This window comes from Acanthopagrus latus, chromosome 20, assembly GCF_904848185.1.
Source record: "Acanthopagrus latus isolate v.2019 chromosome 20, fAcaLat1.1, whole genome shotgun sequence".
Lineage (NCBI taxonomy): Eukaryota > Metazoa > Chordata > Actinopteri > Spariformes > Sparidae > Acanthopagrus > Acanthopagrus latus.
This window is the reverse complement of record NC_051058.1, coordinates 11,464,023-11,483,104: the sequence shown is the minus strand read 5'-3', so window position 1 is coordinate 11,483,104 and position 19,082 is coordinate 11,464,023. Positions and strand designations below refer to the sequence as shown.

General features: G+C 38.9%; 1 protein-coding gene across 1 annotated transcript; it reads left to right on the top strand.

The window, feature by feature from the left end:
- The first annotated feature begins 736 nt into the window (after positions 1–736).
- Positions 737–19,072, top strand: LOC119010003 (integrin alpha-M-like). Its single transcript, XM_037081807.1, has 29 exons — positions 737–1,628; positions 1,806–1,924; positions 3,628–3,695; positions 3,862–3,976; positions 4,297–4,424; positions 4,788–4,930; positions 5,561–5,711; positions 6,287–6,437; positions 6,566–6,639; positions 6,840–6,960; positions 7,596–7,732; positions 7,838–7,984; positions 8,079–8,291; positions 8,392–8,525; positions 9,413–9,555; positions 9,643–9,800; positions 9,883–10,008; positions 14,771–14,844; positions 16,088–16,229; positions 16,328–16,426; positions 16,504–16,583; positions 16,679–16,765; positions 16,861–16,930; positions 17,042–17,140; positions 17,290–17,370; positions 17,763–17,873; positions 18,023–18,136; positions 18,216–18,326; positions 18,416–19,072. The coding sequence occupies exons 1-29, from the start codon at positions 1,495–1,497 to the stop codon at positions 18,509–18,511; spliced, it is 3,426 nt and encodes a 1,141-aa protein (XP_036937702.1). The 5' UTR covers positions 737–1,494; the 3' UTR covers positions 18,512–19,072.
- Positions 19,073–19,082: the final 10 nt, after the last annotated feature.

Sequence of the window (19,082 nt, the reverse complement as noted above, 5' to 3'; positions counted from 1 at the left end):
CAGTGATAAAGAGGAATGAGGAAATTGCGAAACTTGGTGCATTTCCTGTGGCAGTTGTTTCAGGAGATGGCATGTCTCCTTTAAGAAAAACCGAAATGTTGACACTTAGACCTGAAGATCAGCTCGGGCTGCCTGGAACCAAGACGATTCAGATTTGCACAGCAGAGGGCCGCCCTGATCTCCCTGAAAATATGAAAAAAGACACTTCATGGCACTTCCAATCTGAAAACGTATGTCCCTATGACAAGGCAGACAGATTTTTAAAAAATATTGGTGAATAGGAAAACTTTTATTTTACTTGTTGAAAGTCCATGGTGTAAGTGCAAATGTTCTCTGAATCAGAAACACTTGCATGACTTGCCATATTTACTGTATGAAATAAAAAGCTGAAATTGTGAGTCAAAAAGTCAAAAGTACAAGGTAAATATTTTCCATCCTCTTTACTTTATCTCAAAATTGTGGGAACATTTTTATGTCATAATTTAAACTTTTAATCATATAATTTTGACTTTTCTTGCTAACCCAGAAAAGAAGTTCCTGAGTCCTGGTCAGAGAGTCCTGGTAACCTGGTTGCAGCCTCCGTAACAGTTTTAAAGTGGTAGTGAGAGGAAAAGAATGACACTTTTTCAGAACAACATGGTCGTCATGATGCTTACAGTCAGCACTTGAATCAGTGGCTGGTAAAGTTGTGGTTTTAAAAAAGCAGAACCTGAGGGTGTAAGTCTCATGGTGGTTATTCATTGTTTATTATGAAAGAAAATCTCTGAAGGAAACTATTACAGAACACCAACAATATGATGTCACTATGAAGTGAACAGACATGTACACAATGAATTACAATTAATCAGAGGTAAATCTGAGGTTCAACATTACAGGAAGCTCGTGTTTCTTACACACACTGACAGATTGTCTTATCACAATAGTTCTTTGTATAATACTGACCATTTCTGAAGACTCCCTGTTGTGGCCAAAAAGGGAGAAAAAAAGGCAAGATTTTGTTTGCACTGTATCACTCAATGTGAGAAAATCCCATGCAAAAGCGCATATAGAAGGAGGACCTCTCACATGTTGCCATGTAAAGTAGTACTAAAGTAGAAGTGTATCTTTACATTTCAGTAAAAACTGGGCAGGTAACTGGCTCAAAATATGTTGTAGAATTGAATAATTGTTTTGGGCCACTTCTGACTGTGGTGCCCCCCTGTGGTGTTGTATAAGAAAACACTCTGGCAGACATCAATTTTCAACTCTCCACCGTGTGAATGCTCTGAAAGCAACACACAGATGATACAACAAACTAAGACATACAGTATGTGATCAGAACCATTTTAAAGTAAAGTTATACATAGTGGTTTTAAAGCTGTTGGTGGTTTGTGTCGAGTGGCTTTGGAGAGAGGCCGGTGGACAAGAGGGTGGGATCTTATATAGCCTGTGTGTGACGTTTTTTTTTTGTTTTTTTTTTTCCCATTTTACCGATCCCAGCTTTAAATCAGAAGAATGATGTTGTTCTTTCTTCTCTTTTCCTCAGTGTTAAAAGCTGCGCTCTGTTTCAATGTTGATCCTGTGGCCTGGAAGTCCGTCACCAACAATGCTGCAGGCTTTGGATACCAGGTGGTGCAGAGAGGATCAGAGTAAGTCAAAGAATGCATGCTGTTGTCAATAAGGGTCCACAATCCAACCCAAATGTTTTATTGTATTATCACTTTATTCCTGACAAAATTTCTGTCGTGCGTGTCTCAAGGTACTATATAAATCAGTCACAGTAATGATGTGTAATCTACATTCACATCTTGGCTTTACTTCCTCAGCTTACTAGTCAGTGCTCCTCTTGAACAGTCTTCACCCAGTGAACGGGGGACAATATATAAGTGCGCCACCTCCACCGCTTCAAGTTCTCGACTCTCCTGCAGCAAACTACCAGTTGCACGTAAGCAGCTTCTCATCCAAATGCTTCATAAAACAATACTTGAATGACAAAATGATTGTAAGGGCAAGGATTCTCATGAACTCTTATCATTGAATAAAAATCATGAGAATTAGGGTTAAGTTTTAGATTTCTGAGAGCAGAGATTTTTAACAGATGGGACTTATATATCACCTGATAGTTATGGTTTCAGGAAGTCTATAAGGAAATTACTGTAATAGCCCTATATTTGACATGAGATTCAGCCTTGAAGGTGTATGTTCGATTATTGAGTAGCTAAACGAAAACGGTCCGTTCGGCTTCTGTTCTGAAGTCGACAAGGGAGTAACGGAAAACGACTCCTTTCCTGTTTTTCGTTTCAAAATCGGGAATCAAAAAACAGGAAACGACTCATTAACTGGTTGTAGGTGCCCTGCTCCTGAATGGAAACTGGGAATAAGGATAACAGCGCTATTAAACATTTCAGATTTTGCCATAGGTCTTTTTTAAAATAACCCTGAAGGCACCGTGATCTCGAGGCTACATGCCGCTCGTGAGGCGATCTCAAAGTTCTGAAGTCCTTATCATGTCTTTAGATGAATATTCTGAGTCTATCTATCTATCTATCTATCTATCTATCTATCTATCTATCTATCTATCTATCTATCTATCTATCTTGTAATTATTTGTCTCATACTCAACAGTACAATAACACTGGCCACATGAGTATGTTAATCCGCTCTTACTGATCATTATGAGAAAAACTCAGGTTGGTTCGATCTGCTGTCAATCGAAAGACTACATGTCTTCGATGTCTCGCATTTCAGCCGGCTGTCAGGGCAGAAATCCTTCACGCCCAGTCCCTGCTCAGTCCTCTCGGAAAAGCCTCGCAGGACGACAAAGCCGTCATTCAGTGCTGCGGCTCTATCGCCCCAGGACATCCCACTGACTGTGATAAACTCAGAGTATTCATCTAAAGACATGACGAGGACTTTGGCACCGCCTCAGGAAGGGACGTAGCCTCGAGATCACGGTGCCTTCAGGGTCATTAAAGAAAATCTGGAATGAAAAAGAGCTTTACCGTCATTCCCAATTTCCATTCACGAGCACAGCACTGTGCTGAAAACGGCCATACTTGCGATTATTCTTTCTTTTCTTTTTTTTTTTTATCGTAACCATTTTCAAGATCACGAGTTAATTATTGCAATAAAGCATGACAAGTAACCCATAATCACGAGAAAACAAAAGTTTTTTAAAAATTGCTTTTTAATCAATGCATCTTTCTGTACTTCACAATGTGCCTACAAGAGCTCCTGGGTTTGTAGCTGCTGAGCTCATCTGCTGTTAGTGTGACCACTATTTACAAACGTATTGTTTCATTCTGCCCTGATCCTACACTATACCATTTTTGAATTTATATTACATTATGTTAATGATATTTTATTAAGCATAAAACAGAAGAGGGTGATATCGGGTTATCAAAGCACACCAGCAGTTTACTGCAGTTAATTTCAAATCCAATGTGGGTGATATTGTGTAGCCTAATGATGGCTCTACTCTCGAACTTGAGGTTGCTTAAACAGGATAATGCTGCTAACAGTTATGTGATCACACAAGGAAATCTTTTAATAGTAGCGGCTGTGGTTTGTTTGGTCACTGACACTGTTGCTATCACAAAGTATCCTGAATGACTGTCTTAACATAACTGATGAATGTATTCAATTCAGTGCCAGAATTTGCAGTCAACGCGTCCCTTGGTTTGACAATGGCAGTAGATCCCACACAAAACACTATGGTGAGCTGATGAACTGCAAACCTTCACATTACTTTGTTATGAACCCTTTTTAACTTTGATTCATCTCTCTACCAATGAAACAGTCTTGTTGCAGCTTGGAAATGTAGGGATAGGAAATGATCAACCACCTTTTATATTAATCAGGCCTGACCATGTCTGTTTTCAGGTATGTGGTCCAACAATACGAAAGGACTGCCAAAGTATCACCTTGTACAACGGTGTCTGTGTTCAGATAGACCGTTATAATCGTGTTGGAGGTCCTGTGCCTTCTTCTCTTGAAGGTAAATATGTTTAATTATCTTAAATACAGAGTTAGAAGCATACCAATGATTATAATAAAGTATACTATCACTCACACACTTTTTTAAACACAACCCAACATGCATACTGACAAAAATCAGAGTATTGGATTGGTTCTATCACACCTTTCCAGGAGGCTTGTCTGGAATGAAGGGTTCAACAGTGCACCTGAGCCCTAAGAACAAGCAAACAGACAAAATCCCTACATGTGATGTTAAAGGAATACAAGTTATGGCTGACTTCACTTGAGGGGACATTGCAAAGACTGTTCAAAAGTTGATCCAGCTCTTCTTTTTGACAGGGTGCCGGGCTGAAGCAGACATTGCATTTCTGCTGGATGGCTCCGGCAGCGTAGCAAGACCAGATTTTGAAAGAATGAAGGAATTTGTGAAAGCTCTGGTCGGGTCATTTGTGGGAAAAGACACAAAGGTTTGATAACTTTATTCTTTTGAAACCATAGATTGAATCATCAGTTTTAGGCACTGTCTATTCATCCATCTGTCCGTCTGTCTTTCTTTCTCTCTTTCCAAAGAAACCCTCTCCAATTCAGACCTGTGCAGCTTCTTAGTAGAGAAATTATTTTTACATTGGGCTCTTTATAAAAACTTATGTGAGCAACTGACAGATTTAAACAGTCTACCGAACCTCCACAAAGAAACCCTCAACCTTCATTTTTTCTTCATTCTCTTTATTGTCCCCACAGATATGTGCTGTTTTATAGATGTTTTGACTGTCATGATATTTCCATCTGTTGCCATGCATATTGACATTTCTTTTCTTCTTTTGTTGCAGTTTGCCATTGCCCAGTTCTCCACGAGCCCCTACATCCATTATTACTTTGATACGTTTGATATTAATAACTGGCAATATCAAATTAATGCAATAAGACAGTTTAGTGGATTGACTTACACAGCTGCTGCCATCAGACATGTTGTGTAAGTGCTGTCATGATGCTAATGTGAGACTTTACCTCATGATGATTTTATATAGCAAACTTTATTGTTCCCATAAAGTTAAATGGTAACACTAACATTAATCATCATTAAAGGGGCAGTTTAAATTGTTAAACTACAAATATGATAAACAGAGCTAACCTGCTAACTTGAATGGGATAGAATGATTTAATTGTGTGCCTCTTCTAGACTCTCCAAATGTTTTTGGCTTTTTCATTTTTATAGTGAAACAAGTCATTTTATGGCAGTTGTGACAGTCAATACAATATATGTACCATTTTAGGGACCCTTCTTTCACAGTGTTAGCTTAAGGGAAAAATCTGAACACTGGCTTCGGAGCCAGGCACTCCTGCCGGAGACTTGACTGTATCTGCTGTATTCAAACTGGCATCCATCTTGTTCAGTCCCAGTTCAGTGTCCAAACATGTTCACTGTTAGACTGTGAAGCTAAAACCTCATGGTGCCTCCCACTATGATCTAAGTCGTGGCTCAGGCAACACGCTTCCCCCTGTAGTTTTGGAACTTTGAATTTGAATTCTGGCTGTATTATACAAATTATCCCTTTAATGTCCTCAAAGAACATTTATTAAAAGCAGGTCTGTCTTTTGTCAGTGACAATGTCTTCACAGCAGGAAGAGGTTCCAGGTCAAATGTGAAGAAGGTTCTGATAGTCATTACAGACGGACAATCTAATGACCGGAGTAACTTACAAGACTCAGCAAATTCAGCTGAGAGTAAAAAAATTGTTCGATTTGCTATCGGGGTAAGTTGTATTGATGCACCTTTAATATATCATGTCTTTATAAAATGTATGCTACTATTCAAAAGCTGATAATCACCTGCCCCAATAGGTTAATACTATCAGATGGTTAAAAGAAGTATTTTGTATGAAGGGATTGCCAAAAAAGTCATGTATTTTATATGAAGAATGAAATCCTGTGATGGTTCCAACCCAATGGTTCAACCAGACTTATGACTGAGAGTGCAGAAAGAGAAAGATGGTTTTGAAATGATCTTAAACTTTAATGAACTGGAAAACAATTTAAAATTTAAAGGGAAAATTATTCTAATTAACAATAATCTTTGGACCTAAACTGTTAAAATATTAATTACCAGTGTAGTAATTAAGTAATATATGTAATGTATTGTTTTTTATTATATTTATATCACCATAATTGAATACGAGTAGAAATAACGAGAATGTATTTTAAAAAATGATAAGTGCTCATAGTATCTAAACTCTTGCCAATTAAAGAATACATTTGAGTGTCAGTTATATGAATAAACTATATTTAACATCAAGTTCAAATCATCCAGTTTTTTTCTTAATGTCTCTAGGTGGGGGATGCATTTACTGTAGCCGGTGCAAAAGCGGAACTGGAGACCATTGCATCTTCTCCCTCACAAGACCATGTGTTTCAAGTGGAGAGCTTTCAAGCACTTGAAAAAATAAGACAGAATTTGCAGGAGAAAATCTTCTCTATCGAAGGTACAGATACTAACTTACCATAACAGTATGAAATCATTTTGGGATTTTCAGATATAAAGGTAAATATTTAGTTCAGAAAGGTAAAAAAGTAAAAGTCACATTCATGCTCACTCATGTTGCTGTTACAGGATCTCAAACAAGTGGAGCGACACTGAAAATGGAAATGTGTCAGGAGGGATTCAGAGCAGCTTATTTGCCTGGGGTAATTAAAAAAATCACCAGAAATGCTCTTGATAATAACATTTTAGAAACACAGACATACCCGCACACAAAAAAGCACACATGGACTTACATAGAATTACTTACATAGAATCCAGATTTAAATGATGATGCAGTTAGCCTTTTCTTTCGCTGATGTTTTCGTGCAAAACACATTTTCTTTAAATTTCACTCGAACTGCAGGGATTTCAGATGAGTGTTGTTGGTGCCAACCAGTGGAAGGGAGGCTTCCTGCAATACACCAGCACTGGCATGAGAGGGAGGCCTTACGTGCCTGATTATATGGAGACTGACACTTATCTGGGTATGTATATGACACTATTAGCAAACATGTAGATGTTGCATCGACAAATAAGGAGTCAAAGGCGTGAGGGAGTGTGTGCAAGTCACATTCACCCATTCAAACACTGATGGCAGAGACCCCCAAAAACCATTCAAATAAACAAATACCACACTCACCATTGAGCCTATTGGTAGATCTCATTCAGGGTAGAGAGCAAAAGACAATACGTTATCAATAAATCCTAGAAGAGCAGCTAATAGGTGCTAACTACAAACAAAACTCAAATCTTTTATCTTGAAGTAAACATGTGTAACACTGTGATCCTACCCTCTCACTGAAGTTACATAGTGCAGAAACAAGTGATCGGGGGCAGAGTCACCACTGACCCTATTACCTAAGACACTGTACCAACATGATTTTGAAGCTGTTATTTTCAAGTTTTGAAAAAAAAAGTTCAATCATGTTGCTTTAAACAACTAGTATATTTTTTTATAATCAATATTGTACATATGTAATTTTCAACTTTGTCCTCTGTAGCTGTAACAGTAATACTGACACTTCAAAAACATCTGCAAATATATGTATATATATATATTCACAGTTGGCCAACCTTTCATTTATTAATGGATAACTTATGTTTGACTCTTGAATCCTAGGTTACTCCATGGCAGTTGCCAACACGAGGGAAGGCCCACTGACAATTGTTGGTGGTCCGAGATACAAACACAGAGGAGTTGTGATAACAGTTGAGGCAAGAGGACAAGTCAAAAAGATTGATCCCCATCCATGGAAGGTGTGTGTTGACAATCAGTTAAGATAGGTAGACGGTCCTAAAAGACACATTGATGCACAGTAAAAAAAATACTGGTTGATCCCTTTTTTTATTTTATCATTACAGTATCAGAGCGGTGAATACTTTGGGGCAGAGGTTTGTGCCATGGATGTTGATCGTGACTCCTTCACTGACCTGGTCTTCATATCTGCCCCTATGTTCGTGGACACTGACAGAGAGGGAAGAGTTTACGTTTGTGAATTATCTGGTTTGGTAAATGACAGTTTTATCCAGTGTCATTAAAATAATCTATGTGTTTATTCACTGGCAGTGCAAACATTAACCCGCATCCTTATATTTTCACCAGACTGTCGATTGCCACTTATATTCTCCATCAGTATTAAGAGGGGCCGCATCTGACAAAGGAAGATTTGGCTCTTCTCTTGCCGTGCTGCCTGATCTTAACAGGGATGGTTTCAGTGATTTGGCCGTTGGAGCTCCTTTGGAGAATGACGGTCAAGGCAGCATCTACATATTTCATGGCGAAGGAGGAGGAAGAATCAGTCTTTCTTATTCACAGGTGAGCCAGATCAAAAAAGATCCTTAAGTATGGCTTCCTGTTTGCCACTCTATTTAATGTAAAACCAATTTGATGAATTCAAATATTTCCATCTACACAGAGAATTGCTGGCCCTGAAGTCAAGTCAGGGCTGAAGTTCTTCGGCATGTCAATCAGTCAGTCATCTTTTGACCGTAGTGGGGACGGTTTGCCCGACTTAGCGGTGGGTTCAAAGGGCACAGTTGTCTTACTCAGGTAAGTCCAAGATGCTCCGTCATACATTGTACTTTCTAATATAATAATTTTTAAGGGTTAATTAAACTTGAACTTGGCAATGTGTGCTGTTTGTGTACTAATATAGGACACAACTGTTCAATACATGGTTGTTTCAGACAGCCACAATATCCATATTTTATTAGGATATTCAATAACTAAACCAATGGTTCTTCACATGTATTTTCAACCCAGGTCATCAAACATCAAATTCCTGTATACTATATCGGGTGGAACAGTTGCTCTGATCATCTCGTTTTTCTTCAGATGTGTTTACATTTAAGTTAGTTTAAAGCTCACCTTTACAACAAAATTAGTGTGTATTTGCAGGTTTTTAAACCATTTAAAAGAAGCTGTTCGATGCCTTTCTTAATGCCAGGAGACTTTGCCTTTCTGTTTTTTTTTTTTCATCCTTTTCAAACCTCTTGATAATTTACATTCTGCTTAGACACGTTTTTTTTCCATCACTAATAACAGAAGTTGCAAAGGCATCTCGCTTCTCTCTCATCTCTGCTGGGACTTGTGCATGTACTACAACAATCAGGCAGCTGACAAGCCACTAACAATGGCTAAGTTTTTTAATATCTTCTACTTCAGTTTCTTTTTCAAATTCAGCACCAACTGAACAAGATGGATGGAAAAGTATTAAGAAGCCACATTCTTAATGTTTGGTTGTATACATTCACACAAAATACAAAAGCTGGATGTTGGCGGGTGTCAGTGTTCTTTTTTTTTGGCCTGTGTGAAAGAGTTAATACAGAAACAGACAGCACCCTTTAGCATCACTATGAGACACAGAGGGAAATGTCAGTATTTGGCACCTTTGAAATGTAACCGGACTTCTATTTTCCTGCTCTGTCCATTTCCAGATCAAAGCCCATAGTGATGGTGGAAGCTAAGGTGTCATTCAGCCCAAACCAAATCTCGACTCAGAACTCAGACTGTGTAACACCTTTGGGGATCATAGCTAAAATATGCTTCACCATAACCAGACACTCTGAAGTAGAACAAGGTTCCTGATCCGCCACCGTCCATCCATTGAGATACATTTATGTGTGTGCACCAATAGCCTCTTAATAAAGGTCTGATCTGTTCTCAGCTCGAGCAAGGATTAACTTTACTTTAACACTGGATGCCACCTGGAAGGTCCCAAACAACCGAGCTTACATCAGTGAGAAACAACGAGTGCAGACCGGATCAACGGATGTTATCTTACGACAGCCTCCTCGGTGCGTTAATGTGAACTTCTTTGTTGAGGTGAGTTGTTATACATACACCTTGTTTATAAAGGGCAGAATATGCGCTTTTGAACACCACCAATACTGCCCTCTTCTTGCAGGCTTGTCCAGAAGATGCTCTTAACCCACTCTCCAATGAGCTCAAATTCACATTTGACGGTTTGCCCTCTGACACAAATCTCAGACCAAGTCTCTCCCAGCAGGCTCAGACAACAACCATTCATCCTGTAAGTGATCTTTGAAGACACTGTTAATTGATTAAGGTTCTCAGTCATCCAGGTCATGGTAAATCTAGGTGCTGTATCATAGGCAACTGGACTTGTTTTAGTTTCTTGAAGATGTTTCACCTCTCATCCAAGAAGCTTCTTCACTTTTAACTAACTGGAGAGGAGTTAAACTGGCTTTTAAACTCTGTGTGGGTGTGACTTACAGAGCCATTAAGAACACCTGTGAGATCACTTTGCACACACACATAAATATCACCCTGAATCCAGAAATGTATTGCATTGTATCATTACATTTATTATTGTTTTTATATGTTATGATCCTTTTTTGTTTTAGTTCCAGCTCTTCAAAACAATATGACATACAATATAATGGGGAGAGGACCGAGGAAGAACAAGCCCAAAAAACCTGCGACCCGGACTACCAATATTTATAAACCACTTTACAGAAAAACAAGCCCAAAGTCACTTATAATAAGCGGGGGGACTGGGGCCTCATTAAATTATGGAATAATTTAAAAAAAACAAAAATAGGCCTATTTGTGGAACAAATATGTAATATTTGAGTTACATAAAAGCTATTTATTTGGTATCTTCCTAATTGTCCTTGAAAAAGTGGTCAAGAAGCCCCCCACCCCCAACACAAAAATGGTTTTGCCACTGATCAACATTTGATGTTGTCATTTGATTTGAAGTTCAGTAGCTCAAAATATCCGGTCAGCACAAGTCCAGTGCTCAGAAAAGTAAAGAAAAGACAGGAGGAGAAGAAGAAAGTAGAGGCCTTAGAGATTTTCTAAACACATATTTTTAAAAAAAGGTGGTGACGGTGAAGCTGGAACTAGCAAAGTCAACGTAGAGCAAGGTAAGAAACAGTGCAGCCGACGTTTAACAACCTTGTTACTTAACCTAACAGGCTAACTCTAATGTTAACGTCCATTAGCTTGTATAAACGCCAGACACAACACGCTATCTTTGACAGAAACAGTTGAGTTTGGTAGCTCCGTCAGAGAAGACGAGACAGAGAGGAGAGAGGTCCAGCTGCAGTCAGGTGACAGAGAAAGTGATGCGGGAGGGACAGAGTCAGACTACCGGTGAGAGAGACAGGGTTTCTGCGGAGTCTAATAAAGTCTTTCAATTGACAATCTCAATTTTAGGCCTTAAAAAGTCTCAAATACATCCATATTTTGCATATAGGTCTTAAATTACATCCAGTTAGGTCTTAAATATGTACGTTCATTTACCACTTACGTCATTTTTTTGGTTTGTTTGGAGGAAATGTGTTGGTGACATTCACAGTCAGCTCTGTGTGTTGTTCTTCTGTCTGAAGTATCCTGGAACGTAAGTGGCATTTTGCCAACAGTGTGGTCGGAATTTATCGGCGTACACTTCGCCATATCTTAGACAAGAAAGACTTAGACAGCGGAGTCTGCCATAGACATAATATACGTAGACGCCTCATGGCGTGCTGGGACGTATTTTGTGCAGTTTATGGTTGCAATAACCGGCGCAGTGTTTTGTTTTCATTTTTATTTTTTTAATTATCTTTGTGACAGCGCCCTGTGTCATAACTAAATCTCTGCCGTTTGTAATTCAGGGGGTTATGATTATTGTAGTTGGGTTTACACCTTCCTCAGTAGAAATAAATGCAGGGGGGGTCACATTGGAGACCCATCCATGATGGCGTACGTTAGCTCCAATAAGCAGCGTCAGTCTATGATGCGTCTACCTATATTATGTCTATGGGAATCTGCGAGAAGGGTCCAATATGTCTATGGGTCGAACTGCAGAACCAGAGCGCCCCGAGGCCCCGCACCCGCAGTTCTAGATGCAGCCATTTTAGATGTATGTATGCGCTACTGCCACTGTTCTATACATACTCATCCGCACGACACTTAACCACCAGCTATAGGACATATTGCTGAACTCCATCAAGGCAGTGTGTAACAGTTTGGGTTTGTGTTTCTAGGTTGAGGTAGTTTGTACCACGACATTTGTACTGGGGTTTCCACAATGCTCAATGTTTATTACTTACATAAACATTAACTTACTATGCCCATTTGTACGGCTACTATTTTATCATACATGAACAAAAATATATAATATGCATCCGTCCGTGACATGTGCGCTGCATTGCTGTCTCTTATCTAGGCAACACAGTATATCTCTCTATAAAAGCAAAGAATCACTGTGTGTGTGTGTGTGTGTGTGTGTGTGTGTGCGTGTTCCTCAAATATCTCTGTGGATCAGGATCAGACAGACCTGAGAGTTGCAACATGGCTGCTGCTTGGATTAGGGGTGTGCAATGTCGGATTTGTTTGGACTGCAATGATACGGTTAATAAATTATTTCATAAATGCTTTACAAATTCCATGAGCACAGTCACGTGTGCATCAGAGCCAATCACTGCACACCGTAGCCATGTGCGCACCAGAGCCAATCACTGCAGAGCTCACTTCCACGACATCCCTTAAGAAACAAGCGGGTTTATACCTCCAGCGGTGCGAGCTGGACCGGGATTTTGCCGGCGGTTCGGTCCAGTTCTGTGCATCTAAAATGACTGTTGTGGATTAATGATACTAAACGAGTCCGGTCTGAGGAGATCCGGAGACGCGTGGACAACAAAGTGGAATCGGAATCTGTGGATGTTCGTGTGTAGCTAGCTGCCAGCCCACCCCCACACGGCCCACCTCCTGAGTCGACGGACGCACCGGCAGGTCCAAAACAGGACTTAGGATAAATAATGTCCGCCACGCTTTTTCACCAACATTGCCATCTCGTTTGCCTTGTGTCTGGTGCAGGAAGAAATGGTAAAAACAGGCTTTTGTCACGAAAGTGTCCACAAGCAGCAAGTTTGGTTGCTGAGCAACAGGGGAAGTTGTGTGAGGGACGCCGGCAGTGATACAGACAGCGACAGAGATGGCGAGTTTTGAGAGTTGAGAGATTTATTACATATAGCGTTTTGTGTATAGTTAGTATGTTATATAGTGTTTAATGTAATGTGTTTAGTGTGTAGTGTAGTTGTGTTTTTGTGTTGTGAGTCGAAACAAAGAGGAGACAACAGGCAGGAATGAGCTGAGGAGCCCTGAGCCGGCATTGCCTGCATTTAAATGTAAATAGATACATTTCAAAAACTTATGCACAAATTTAGCAAGCAACAATTTATATTTGCATTATAACTAATGCTGTTGGTTCATTAAACATATTTGTGGTTTTCACAGTAAAAAATCTAACTGTTTCCTACTCTGATTTTATGTTATTTTGTGATTTTAGGTCCATAGTGTTAATTGTGTCAGTAATGTGTCAAAATGAAAAAATAACTGTACAGTCACACATGTGAGGTTGTGGTGAAAATAATGACACCAAACAAGGAAAGGTAAGAAATGTAGGGTTAGGGTTAGGGTACATGTAGGTATGCGAGGTAAGTAAAGTGAAATATAATGGTATAGTCAAAAGTAGTCAAAAACAGCCAATTATATCCCTGATGTCCCACCTTGAAACACAACCTCATTTCGCCATCCATGAAAAAGCTACTTAACCTCCCACCTTTCTATAGGAATACATGCTTCCTATGGGCAATGCACTAGTAGTCTTAAAGGTTCAGTTTCAACTCGCTCATGCATATGTCTGAAAAGGTGGCTCTCGCGCATGCGTACGTCTAACACTGCTCTCCGGCGCTGCAGTTCGATGATATTGGAATCTGCCAGAGGACCCTCAGATTGGAAACACTCAGTGTGAAAGCACTGGGGTCACACACAAAATCAGAAAAACACCAGTTAGTTTCTAAAGGTCTCCAGTGAAGTCACGTAATCACACGCTTCTGTATGCATTTGTCACCAGTTCCCAGTCCAAGTTCAGCCAGTTCTACTCCACCTGAATTTGAACACTGTATGTGTGTGGATGTGTGTGCACACACACCAGGGTTATTATAGTTAACTAAAATTATATTCCGAGATAAAAACTCAACTTAAACTGCTTAAGTCACTTGTTAAACTAAGCAAAACTAAATTGAAATAAAAAAAACAAACTGAAAAACTAAATTGAAATAAAAACTAATTAAAATTTTAAAACTATGATAACACTGACACGCACACAAACTCACTCACTCACTCCATTCTTCATTGTTTGAGTTGCTCTGTGAATGGCAAGAAATGTAGTTATTTTTTTAAAGTAATTCTGGGATTGCATTTTTCCTAACTTTTTTGTACTTCGTTTTAAATTTAGTTCAAAATGGTCTTAAAAGGTCATAAACAATCTTAATTATCTTCAATTTGACTTTTTCAAAGCTGCAGAAATCCTGGAGGGGAGGGAGGGAGGGAGGGAGAGAGAGAGAGAGAGAGAGAGAGAGAGAGAGAGAGAGAGAGAGAGACTGATCACACACTTAATTTCAGCCAGAGGAGAGGAAGAGCAGAGGAAAAGGAGAGATCTGGGCACAGGGGGGCCCATCTAAGATTATCTCGTCCCGGGCCCAGGCAAGACTGTCAGCTGGCCTGCTTCTTCATTATCTGTCAGAATATTAACTGAACACCAAAGAACAGCTTCACTTTTGTCACTACTTGTAGTAGTAGTTTCCACTAAATTTACCATTTCATTTTAGCTACTGCATGGAGCACTGCAGTGCTTTGGAATGCAGAGGAACCATCATGCCTTCTAAATAATGTCAGAATTTAATACAATTTTAGTAGGCAGTCAGACTTCAGGTCCGTGCCAGCCGTTTACTGTGACACTTTCTGAGCCGAAAAGGTTTACTTTATACTTTCTTCCACAGTTAGGGTTCGAAATCAACTGCGGCACTGACAACAAATGTGTAGACCAACTGAAAGTGGATTTCAACTTTACCAGGTGAGTTCCAGTCACTATGACAATAATTATAATGTTAACACTGATTAATGATGAATGAAGTTCTGTAGACAGTGGCATCAACCACATGCACAAGCCAACCTCAAATTATGGATATTGATGGCTTCTTACTGCTGCACATTATACAGAGAAGCAAAAAAAAAAAAAACCTGGAAAAACATGGTTTTATGACATTCTTTAAAAATGAGAAGCATTTAGGGGAATCCAAAACTCTGCTCCAACAGTTTTCATCTTTTCAAGGGAAATCATATTCAAACTTTTGCATGAGTTACCGTTAATTATCCATGTGATTGTCAAAGCGGACTTCAGCAGCAAGATAAAACAAACTTCTGGGACCCCATTAACACCCCATCAAACCCACTGGCAGTATGTGTCAGTTAAAGATGTGTGTTTTTAATGTGTAATTTACAGCCTAATAATACATACAGCATAATTTGTCTTGATAACAGAGACTGAGTTATTTGAGTATATCATCTGATCATGTTTCCTAAATACTAACAATTGGCTTACTTAAAAGCGGCTGGCGCACAGCTGCATTCATGCAACAGTATGTAGTAAAGAAATCAAGCTCATTGACTGGCTGTCAGCGTTTATCGATACTCATACTTATCATATTGAAAGTGATTCCAGCTGTATTGTCATCACTGTCATTGTCATGATTGTTGTGGTGTGAACTCATCCACTTGACAATGATTTGTAAAATAGTAAATTGGTATTGTTATAGTATTATATTGCTCTTGGTTTGAACAGCCCACAGTGTGAGGTCATTTATCTTAACATCTACCAGATGGATTGGCTCCGATGATCCCTCATTTTGGATAGATGATCCCAGAAGATTTATCCAAGACCATCTTTAGGTTTTAATTCATGCCTTTAGCAGAAAAGCCTCAACAATTATTGTGTGTATTGTGATGGCATGTGTTGCACACATTCATGCCCCCCTAATGAATAATCAAAACTTTTTGTATCTAGCATCATCATCATCAGGTCAAATTTTCAGTTTCTTGCAACCTTTAATTTTAGGAAAAAATACCTCAAAAGCATAAAAACATTCCCATCAGCCTCTGGTGTGCTCTGTGATTTTAGCCAATTACCACCTGTGCAAGTTAACAGGCTAAACTATGATGGTAAACAAGACGTTAGCATTTGGCCAAAAGCATGGCTGTAGTCTGTGAGTGTTTTTATTCTCATACCCTCACTTTTGTTTGTCCTCATAATTTGTCAGCTCCTCAATTGTTAAAGTGGGCATTGATCAACTGTTGAATGTCACCGTCTCAGTGGAGAACACCGGGGAGGACTCTTACAACAGCCGTGTCATTGTGACATACCCATATGGACTCTCCTATAGGAAGTTTACAGCTGTGCAGGTATGGTGTCAGGATCTGTTCTATTTCAATTCATCTATGATCAGCTGCCATGCCTGTGCTTTCATTTCTTCTTTCATAAAAATCTCTTTTTAATAAAGGGAAGAATCGAGTGCAGCTCCCTGGACAGTGAAGATGGCTTGTCACGAGGGAAGACAGACTGCACTGTTGACAAGCCTATTTTCAAAAGCAACACTAAGGTTTGTTCTTGGTACGGGAGGATCTCCTCTCAGTGCTGCAGAAAGAGGAGGTAATATGATCACTTGTTTCACTTCAGGCGATCTTCATCATCTCCTATGGGATTGAAACCAATAGTCAACTTGACAAGAGGATTTCTGTCACTGCAAATGCTACCAGGTAATGTTCAGTATGCAGAACAATATGCAAGTATGTACAGTATTTTTGCAATGTTGCTTTAACCATGACTACAAATACTTGTACCTCTCTGTTAGTGGGAATCTGGAGCACTCCAGCTCAAGCCAATTCTACAAAATGCAAGAGATTGATGTGAAGTACAGCATTTTTGTTACAATGCAAAGGTTTGTGTTGTATGTGAAGTGGAATACATGATTTAGAAAGCAATAATTATTTTAGGATTTCATTATGCAATAATAACTTTAATATTTCTGTTTAGTTCCCTCAGCTACATGAATTTCGCATATGGACACAATGATTTGCAGAAACCATTCAAACAATCAATTATGGTAAAATATCTTATTACCAGTATTAGTTCATCATCTTGAAGCAGGTGTTACTTTAAAGCTCATTTAGTCTGTTTAGTCTGCCAACCTTTTAAATTCCTCCTTTTCTCACAGGTTGTAAATAATATCAGAGAACTGAATTTAACTGTGGTGATCAAGGTGCCAATAAAGCTCGGTGCTAAAGACATCTGGGCGGATTCCAGCAGTTTGCAGGTAACATGGGAACTAATAGTTACTGAACCAATGAAAATGTTTTGAATGTAGCTGTTTTTACAGCCTCGTGGGAGGGTGGCTGTGGGAATATGGGGAGCAGATGTTGTTCTCTGTTAAATTGACTTGAATCAGCTCTATTTCTATTTCAGTTTCCAGACTGCCAACCAGACAAAGATGAGGGACCTCGTGTCACAGACTTTGTAGCTCAAATAAAGAAAGATAAGATAGTGGTAAGTTTTTTAACTTTTCCTGAACAGTGCGTGTATTTCCTTTTTTTTGTTCAGACAAAGAAACTGGCAGTGTTCTTACTCAGTATGGAAACGTATGGAATTTGATTTTAGTCACTTTTGGGTCTGGATAGTTATGGAAGATAGATTTGTTTTTGTTTTTTTATTTAAAAGAAGCTAAAAATAAAGAAGTGAATAAATGAGAAATAATATATAAAACATATTAATAAACAATTAAAAAGAAGGATCATAAACAATAAACATTTGCTATGTGTACTCAGATGTCAAATATGAGCTGAAAAATCTACAGGGAAGTCTAGAAACCCTGAATGTAACTACTATTTTTTCTTCCCACTGGAGTTTACAGGCTTTTCAACGGCTTTCTCTGGTTTTAGGGCTGCTCTGTTGCAACGTGCAAAGTGTTCAGGTGCACCAGGTTCATGGGAAAACAGGAGACAAAAACTTACGATATCTCTGCCAACCTTAGCTCTGGATGGATAGAGCAGGTAATGCATATATATTGTTCAACCGATTGATGATTCATGATTTTACATATTATTCACATTTTAAGTGCATTTAAATATATTTTGAAATAGTTTTTCGAATAAATGTGTTATCAATAGGCTCATCCCGCTCCCCGTTTTTTCTCAAACAGATTGGACTTCAATCTGCCAAATTCATCTTGACCAGCACTGCCAGTCTGGAGTACGACAACAACCAGTACTTGTACTTTTCAACATCGTCTAATAACAGCCCTCCTGTTCACAAGGTGATAACACATTATTTTAATTTATTTGTGTTTTACAAGAGGTTGAACTTGACTCACATTATTTCATCTCATCTCACAGACTGAGGCAGAGGTGGAGGTGTATCCTGAACCAGACTTTACTAAAGAGATTGTTGGAGGAACCCTCGGAGGGTTGGCATTACTGGCTCTGATTACCGCAGGCCTGTATAAGGTGACAGCCTTATCTCATATCTAGTTTAGAATTTTTGATTAATTCATGGTGTATGTGTTCATAGAACTTTCTTTGTTTTGTACTCTTAGGCTGGATTTTTCAAGAGTAAATACAAGGAGATGATTCAAAATAATGCAGCAACAGATCCAGGGGTTGACAGAGGTGAACCAGAACCAGAAGCATAAAATGATGGCTGATGCAGCTGACCACAAAGCAACACACCTGTTCCATCACTGTGGTGCTGTTATCTCTCTTATCTTGTTCATTGTTTCCTAACACAGAGGTTCTCAACCTTTTCCCAACAAGTGGTCACAAGTTAGGAAGTTAAAGTAAGTGAATACAGCATACATCTTACATCCTCAGCATTGGGCAGAAAGTCTCGATGCATTTATGGTGACCACTGGAAAGAACCACTTTTACTGTATTTCTTTTTATTAACTTAAGCTTTAAAAAATGCATTATTTTTATCCAAAGATTTCAAACAGATAGCCCATTGTTGGGCTACAACAAAATATTCCTGAATTTATACTTTCGCAAAATATGTTTGCCATTGCTAAATCTTTTCGAATTTGTTTTATAGTGAAAAAAAACCCAGTAAGATCTGGTGGTCACATATTGAAATATAAACCTGCTGAAATACAAAACTGTGTGCTGAATGCCTGCTCACTTTGAAAAATAACTATTTAATCCAACCTTAATTGACACTGTGAACTGCTTTACTTTGTGAATAAATTCTAAAATGTGCACTATTGATGT

Excerpts from the sequence above, each read along its gene's own strand:
- LOC119010003 (XM_037081807.1), top strand. The coding sequence starts at position 1,495 with ATGATGTTGTTCTTTCTTCTCTTTTCCTCAGTGTTAAAAGCTGCGCTC. Across the intron at positions 3,977-4,296 it reads TGTGCCTTCTTCTCTTGAAG|GGTGCCGGGCTGAAGCAGAC; the intron begins GTAAATATGTTT and ends TCTTTTTGACAG. Across the intron at positions 16,427-16,503 it reads TTTTCAAAAGCAACACTAAG|GCGATCTTCATCATCTCCTA; the intron begins GTTTGTTCTTGG and ends GTTTCACTTCAG.